Below are 8,324 nucleotides of genomic sequence, written 5' to 3'. Positions count from 1 at the left end.
TGGCTTCAGCTTGTGAAACTGGAGCTTAAACATTTGTCCCCCTCCTTCCCCAGCACCTCTGCTCGGGTGATCCTGCCTGATAACTCCCAGGTGCCCCCTTCTCCTCCCTGGATCAGCCAGGAAGGTTTAGGACTCTCCCCAAGGCAACTGGGGACTCACACCTCCTGGGACCCCAGAGCGAACACATCCCTGCCCTCCCCACAGTGAGATTTGGGAAAGCTGGCTGGGACGGGGGAACGTCACGTTATCCAAGGTCTGTTTGCAATAAATGTTTTTTGCCTAAAAAATTATTAATAATAAAATAATCCCCCCTTCATTTTCCTTCCTTCACCTTGGGGAGTCACCAGCAAAACTCCCTTTGTTTCTGCCCTGCAGAAGCAGCCAGACCCTCCTGGTCCCCCGTGCCTGGCTGCAACCGAGAAATCCCTGCGGCAGACGGCATCGCCCCTCTCCATCACTCGCTGGATGAGATTAAAATGGAAGACAACCATCAAGTGTGCTAGAACCATTTTAATATAATTATACATATCTGCCAAATCCAGGAAAAAAGGTTTATGCATATATATCTTTTTTTTTTTTCAGTTAACATCTGCAAGCATAAACGACAATGAATTTCTCAGTTTAAATTCATCCAGGTCAGAGCAACTGCCCGAAGTCCTGTTGGATTTGACGGTTACTGCCAGCGTGGCCAGCAGTAAGTGAGCTCCAGAGGAGTTTAATGTCCTCGGGTGGGGTTTTTTCGGTCTTTCCACTTTCATTCAGAGACAGTTTGTTGTAAAAAGTTTCAGTGCAGTTCACCTCAGGTGAAAGGAGATCGTGTTTTTGCATTTTTTTTTAATATATATTTTTTAATTATTTTTAAAAAGATGATAATAGGTAACTCAGTTGCTCTGAATTTCACTTATAATTATAACCTATTTAAATCACAGCAGAACTCCCGCTGGTGCAGAGTTCATAGTTGCATACAATACAGGAGATCACAGTTTTGAAGTCTAGCACAGATTAAAAACCACAGATGTACCATTTATATAAGACACACACTGATTGTCTCTTAAAAACTACATATTGACTCCTTATGAACATTATCTTTTTTTTTTTTAATCTTTAAATAAAGTAGTGCAGCTAGGACAATCAGTCACACAACCCACACAGCCCTGAACCAAGTTCTCCGGGTGCCAACTTGAGCAAGTTGGGCATGAAACAGTTGGATGAGCTCGAGAGCGAGAGAGAAAGAAAGAGGGAGGGAGAAAAGGAGGGAGAAAAAGAGAGATGTTGTCCATTCCGAATATTTTAACCGAGGGTTGGCTAACACATTGGAAACCTCTGGGTGAAGGATCTTTCCACGCACACACAAAAAAAGAAATAAAAATCTAGACTTTTTTTTTTACTTTTTTTTTTTTTTTTTTTAAACTGGCCCATAGATAGGACGAACTCCTACCTCTTCCAAACAAAGAAACCCAACAATTGCCTAAAACTAGAAAGAACACAGATGGGTCTGTCTGTTTTCTGCTCACTAGATGATCTGTCCGTTTAAGGCCTTCCTTCTCCGTTTTTCCTCTTTATTATTCCTTTTCCAGAGTGTCTGAGCAGGAGATGAATCTGAACGGGATCATACCAACACTGTCCCCCTCTTGTTGCTGTTGGTTTTTTTGTTCATTTGTTTGTCTGTTGAGTTATTTTTCTCTTTAATTTAACCAAGACCTGACTAAAACTGGAGCGTTCAGCCCAGCCTGTTCGTTCTCATCGCAATTTCTCTCGTTATCACAAAGGTTCTTCACAAAACCTGGAACTTCCATGACGACGTCTGGTCCTTATAATCCAAGCAGTCAGCATTGAAGTTTAACTTCCAGGAGGCAGTTTGGTCTTTATAATCCAAGCAATCGGTGGTGGAGTTAAAGCCCAAACTGGAGGCTCCATAGCCCTGGGTGGAGAGGGAGGCTGGAGACTGATTGAGGTGGCTGGTGACCGCGTTGGCACCCATGGGACTCAGGGTGGCCCCTGGTCCAGGAAGCTGGTGGTGCATAGGGGTCAAGTAAGATCCACAGTCCATCCCTCCGAAATAGGAGGTTGAGCCAGCATATCCTTGGCTGTAGCCCGATGCTTGGGTGTAGGTCATAGGATAGGATCTCTGCATGCAGGAGGAAGAGGTGGACAGGGGGTCTGAGAGCGGGGAGATGGATGCTGGGCTCCAGATGGACACAGGCGCACTGCTGCTGGAAATGGTGGGGACCGAGGTGCTGGATGGGGGAGTGAACTGCCCGCTGGTCCCGCTCTCCGAACTCACTTCCCGGGCCGGCGAATTCTTCTTTTTAGCTGGCCGTACCTTGTTCTGGCCCCCATTCTGCTGCTGCTGCTGCTGCTGCCGGCACTTGGCTCGGCGGTTTTTTAAACCATACCTTCAGACCGAAAGACAGCGAGGGAGAGAAAAAGGCTGATGTTAGGGATGCACGGGCAAACCCAAGGAGGGAAAGAGATGATGGTGGGGAGACATGATCAGGGAGGGGGCACTAAAAGGGCTCCCCACAAGTGGAGGGTTGCAGGCTGCTACAAAGAAAAGCTCCCAGACTCCCCCTCCTTGAGATCATTAGCAGCAATAACAAGTGGAAATGGGCAAATCAAACTGCTTAATAAAGTCACTTTTGGGCAAAAGGGGGGGGGAAGCGCTCCCTATTTGCTGTTTGCCAGCTGGGGACCCCCAGGAATCACTGTTTAGGTCCTATTGAAGTCAAGCCCTTAATTAGAAACAATAGAGCATCAGAAAGGGAGGGAACAATCAGGGAAACAGGCAAGGGTTGAGGAGGTGGGGTTAAGGTGTCCCATTTACCCTCTAAATAGGCTCTCTGCTCTCCCACCCCACCCTACTCCAGCCAGGGTTCACCACCCAACCCATCTCACCCTCTCTTAGCAGGGACCAAGGGGGCTGGCTCTAGGGGAGAGGGGTGCTGGGGAGGTTTCATGGGGAGAAGGCGAGGGTTTGGCATGGGGGGGGTCCCAGTCCCAGGTGGCTACGATCTGCTGGGGCACCATGCAGTCTCAGGAAGCCTCACAGGGAGGCAAGCGGGAGGGATGGCTTTGGAACTGCCCTGCCCAGGCTGCAGGGGTGTCCTGAATCCTCCTGCTCTGCCAGCAGCACCTCCAAAATGCTGTCGGGATTGGGCCCCTGCAAGCTGCTTGCAGAGGAGACACAGCCCAGCCCCAGGGAGAGGATTTCCCCCCGCCAGGGCATCCACTCTCTCATCGAAGTCCCTTCAAAAGGAGAGGAAGCCCCCAGTCTATACTGGTGTGAAAGGGGATCCCGGTCTGGCCCTGCTCCAGGGATGCCGTGATCTCTGGGGAAGGAGCGATCCTTTACGGCTTCCACAGGGGCCCCAAACGCCTGCAGGACGAACTGGAATTTGGCACCCGAGGCAAGGCGCCGTCCAGAGATTGGGGATGCTGGGGAGTCCTTTACGGCTTAGAGGGACCGAGAGGACTGGGGAGTGGTGTGGGGGGCTAAGGAGCTGGGAACTGCATGAATCCCCCCTCCAATGCACAGGGAGGAAGGAGCAAGGGGCACACTCCAATCATGGGGAGGGCCAGCTGCCACTCCATCGCCCCCCTACACCCTCACCCATCTATGAGCCTCCTTCGTCTCACAGGGTCTAGATACTGCTCCAGGGCTGACCCCATCCCCTATGACAGCCCCCTCACCTCCCTGCCAGCCCAAACTCCCCATGCTGGGCTGGAGGTGGGGGGCAGGCAGGGCTCTGCGGGGCCACCCCGCTTCGTACCTGCACTCTGGACTCGGGCAGGTTGATTTTCAGCGCCACCTCCTCCCGCATGAAGATGTCGGGGTAGCGGGTCTTGGCGAAAAGGGCCTCCAGCACGTCCAGCTGCGCCCGGGTGAAGGTCGTGCGCTCCCGCCGCTGCTTTCGCGGGGTGGCTGCGAAAGGAGCCAGAGGCCCTGGCTGTCAGTCAGCGGCCCCTCAGCCCCCTGTGTCCCCTCCAGCCCCCTACCCAGAGGGGCACCCCCGTTCCTCCCTCTTCTCCTGGGCGACCCGTATCCCCATCCTCAGCCACCACCGTGCCGCAGTTCCACCTCCGATGCCTCTTCCCCATCTCGCCCGGATGGGTCTGGAGCATCTGCCCCCCTCTCCAGCAGGAGCGAGTCCCCTCTTTGCAGACCCTTCCCCAGATAAAAAGTTGAGAGTGAGCATGAAGGGAGAAAGAAGGGGCTCCGCGCCCCCCACCCCCCACCCGCCCCAGCCATCACGGTCCCTGGGCACGTTGTGCCTCCACAAGCCCGGCGGCTTCTCCTCCGTGGGGCAAAAAAAAGGCGGGGCGGGGGAGAGGGAAGAAAAACGTGGCTTACCGGGATAACCGACGGACGGATGCAATAAATCCATGCCCGAGGTTGTGAGACTCAGGCCATTGACTGCATAAGGTGGTTGCTTAAGATAAGACATCATGCTAAAGTTGTGGCGGGGAGGAGAGTTGGCCGAAATCCGGGCGAGGGGGAGCCGGCCGAGCGCCCTGCCTGCCCCGGGCGCTGCCGGGGGGTGCCGTCGGGCGGGGGGGGCCGCCAGGTGCCTGCGGAGGCGAGAGAGGACGGGGAAGGGGGGGTCAGGCCAGCTCGCTGCCCCCCCCCTCCCCCCAGCTTTTATCCCCGCCGCCTTCCCCCGTCAATCCTCCAGCTCGTAAAGCCGGACCCCGGCCGGATTTGGGAGCTGGGAGAGACTGACTAGATAAACGCATCTCTCCCAAAAAAGGACGAGGAGGGGAGGGAGGGGAGCACATCCCAGCCAGTAATTACTACCCGAACAAAACCCCCCCATGCCTTCAACTGCCCGCATTGTACGGCAGCCCGGGGCATTTGCATAGGATTCCCGGCCGGGCACCGGCTAATTGTCTCAAGCAAAACTTGATTGGGGCCATTGGCAGACACAAAGAACCCCTCGGCTAAATAAATAATGCAGATAACAAAGCCCAAGGGTGAGAAACAAAGAAACAATTCAAGAAACCTATCTCTCCCCTAGTCTCTTGCAAGGACTTTAATTATCCCAGGTTTGGGCAACATTCAAACCTTTACCCCCCCTCCCTTCTCCCCTTCCCCCCGACGTTGCTGCATTTCAGAGCTCAAATGCCCGCCCGAGAAGAGACAAACTTTTCTGCTCTACCGCCATCAGTCCACGTCTGCAGTAATTTCCACCGGCCATTTGCACCTAATTAGTACTCCGGGTAATTAGATTTGGAGGCAAGTAACAGATTTATTAGGCTTTCAAGAAACTCTTGATGACGGAGCTGAAGCTAAACAAACACCCCGGTGGTGCGCGGCCCCGGGACGGCCCCGGCGGCTCCCCCGGGCCGGGCTCCGGCTCCGGCTCCCCCGGGCCCCGCTCACCGCCCCGGGGCCGTGCTCTCCGCAGCGGGGGGTGAGGGGGACCCAAACACACACTCCGCCAAAAAATGGCCGACAAGGGGACAACCGGGGGCTCTTGAAAGGGTTAAAACTGTTTTCCCGTGAAAATATTTTTTTTGGGGGGCAAAATTTTTGGCCAAAATCTCGCCCTTCTCTCCATTCCTGGTACCCATCGGAAAAACGAACTCCAGCACAACTTTTTTTCCCCAAACACCCCAAAACTCCGTGTTTCGGTTAACAAGCGCACACGGGAACAGACCCGCCGCTCCGGGAGGGCTGCGCGCTGCCTGGGGGCTCCAGCGGGACCCCCGGCCCAGGCGCACCCCCCGTCCGTTTCGCTTCTCCGCGGCGCGGAGTTTCCTTTTTTCCCCTCGGGGAAGCGCTTGGCCGCCCTCAAACGTCCTGGGCGGCGGAGCGGGTGCGCATCTAGCGCGGGGAGCGCAAGGTCGGGCCCCGCTTTTAACATTCCCCCCGCGGGGGGAGGCTTCAGCGAGGGGGGAGTCCCGCTCCGCGCCGCCGTCGGAGCACCCTCGGCCGCCAATTTGTTCCAGCGCAAAATAAGCGGGAGAGTAAAACTGGTTTTGCTGCCCGCTTAAAAACGAGCAAACAAATAGACAAAATAAAACACAAGCCCAACATTTCCCTTCTCCCCCCCCCCCAAAAAAACCAACCACACCAAAAAAACACCCCATCATAAACAACCAAAACCAACAAAAAAGCCCAAAACCAACAAAAACCAACGCCAAACCTCCATTCCGTTAAACTCGGCGGCATCACGCCGAGGCACCAGCCCGGCGCGGCCGCCCGCGGAGCCGCTTGGCCGCGGCCGCGCAGCCCGGGGCCGCCCCGCAGCCCGCGGAGCAACGGCTCCGCTCCGCAATCTGTCACCTTTTCCCCTCCTCCCCCCCGCTCCGCAAAGATCCCGGCTACCAGTTGCTCTGCCCTCGCTCAATAATAATTACCCCGTCCGAGAATTAATTATAATAAATGTTTTCTTGATAAACTAACGAGATAATCCGGGCGGCACACGCTCCCTAATTACGGGCCACCGGCCCCAGCTCCGCTGATGGCCCCGGCTGATTAATGCAAGGCAGCGATCCGCGGCCGTGCGCGCAGGCTGCGGTCTGCCCTTGGCCGCGCTGCGGGGGGACGCGGGAGGCTGGGGGGGCTTCGCCAGGCCGCGGAGCAGCGCGGAAAGGCTCCCGCGGAGGCAGGGGGGGAAGGTGCAGAGATAGAAAAGGGAATTTGTTTTGTTTTCTGTTGCAAACGAGAGCTCGGTTCCCTGCCCGCACCGGGCTCCACCGCATTTCTTAGGTTATTTTTTTATTGTATTCTCCCTCCCGGAGGGAGGGTTTGGGTTGATATTCCCCGACACGGGAATTTTCGCACCGGGGATGGACCCACCACTGGCTCTGTCGCTGCGCAGCCCCCCGCGCTTCTCCCTCCAAACCTGCGCGCAGCTGCAAGGCCGCCGGCCCCTGGCGCGGGCAAACGAAAGGGGCGGCCGGGAGCAGCGGGGCCGGGCCGGCAGGCAGCGACCTCGGCCGCGAAGCCGCCTGACCCATCGCTGCCTCCTCACCGCCAGCCGGTCCCATGGTTTAACTGCCTTTTTTCCCCTTTCTCCATTTTTTTTTTTTAACCTGGAGTTGCATCTTTTCAAAAGAAATAAATAATAAAACTCAACTTCTCGGAGGAGCCGAAAGCTGAATAAATCTCTGCAGCGAAGGAGATTTTTAGGTCTAAAGAAACTTGTGCCGGTGCACAAGGACTTTCCCGACTTTCTCTTTGTCAGCGCGGTGCAATTTAGAGCAGGGAGGCCGGGGTGCGGAGCAATGCGCGTTATACACGGGCGGTGTCTGTGGGAAGAGCTTTCCCACAGCTTTAAAAAAATAATAACAATAAGATAAGGGAGGTGGGAAACAGCCCCAGTCCCTCTCCGACCTGGATGCCATTCTCGCCATCCATTTCACCCTCACCGAGCCATGAAGCTCCGGCCCCAGACGTCTGGAAGCTTTCTCTCCCTGCGCTTTCCAGCCTGGTTCCCTTTGCAAAATTACTTTGCTGAGTCCCTGCATGGCGAGGGGAGGGGGGGAGTGGCAGGCAGGAGCCGAGAGAGGGGAGAAATTTCTTCCCGGTTATTTCTTATTTTAAAAGTCCACCTCAGGGCCAGGGAATAACTGAAGGCCTAAGGATCAGGCCGGAAAAAAAAAAAAAAATCATGTACCCAACGAAACCGCGGTGAAGGACCGCGCCTGCCTGCGGAGGAGCGAGCGGACTCCGCGCCCGCCCACGGGAGACGGCCCGGCCGCGGCGGCGGGGCACGGGCGGGCAGGGGAGGCAGCGGGCACCGCGGCCCCGCTTCTCGGGTTTGGCCCTTCGCCTTTTCATCCACCAGCTCCCGGTCCCCGCAGAGGGCCGAGCGGCCGCCGCTGCCCCAGGCCCGGGGCCGCCTCCCTCCTCCGCCCGGCCTGGCCCGGCCTCCCCGGGCAGCCACGCATCTCCTCCGGGGAGCCGCCCGCTCCCCGCCGCCAGCACCGTGCCCCCCCCGCTCGCTGCACACATACTCTGTTTAAACCAAAAACATTTTACAAAAGAATTAATTTCCACCCCCCTTCCCCTGTGTTTCTGCCCGCCCAGCAATGCCCCAGGAAAGACGAAGCGAGCGGGTCTGACTTACCTGCGAGCCTCGCTGGAGCTGGACGGGGCTGGGGGCGAGGGGCGAGACCTGCCGCCCGGATCCTCGCCAAATTCGGGGGTCGGGCTGAGCTGGGAGAGAAAGCACAAAGCGGGAGGTTAGAGAGCTCGCCGCATGCACATGCCCACGACATCGGAAAGGGGGCGGGGGGGGGGGTGTAGAAAAAAAAATGTTTGAAAAAGAAGAATAAATGGGGGAGAAAGGGGAGGGGACGGTGCAGGAGAGGGATGC

At 56.3% G+C, this 8,324-nt stretch overlaps 1 protein-coding gene across 1 annotated transcript; it reads right to left on the bottom strand.

The window, feature by feature from the left end:
- Positions 1 to 495: 495 nt before the first annotated feature.
- Positions 496 to 8,062, bottom strand: OTX2 (orthodenticle homeobox 2). Its single transcript, XM_040602253.1, is given in 5 exon segments — positions 496 to 2,386; positions 2,388 to 2,396; positions 3,771 to 3,922; positions 4,352 to 4,569; positions 6,147 to 8,062. Coding segments are annotated over 5 exon segments (1,017 nt in total). The 5' UTR covers positions 6,173 to 8,062; the 3' UTR covers positions 496 to 1,774.
- Positions 8,063 to 8,324: the final 262 nt, after the last annotated feature.

This window comes from Falco naumanni, chromosome 7 (genome assembly GCF_017639655.2).
Source record: "Falco naumanni isolate bFalNau1 chromosome 7, bFalNau1.pat, whole genome shotgun sequence".
In the NCBI taxonomy this organism is placed as follows: Eukaryota; Metazoa; Chordata; class Aves; order Falconiformes; family Falconidae; genus Falco; species Falco naumanni.
This window is presented reverse-complemented; position numbering and strand designations above follow the sequence as displayed.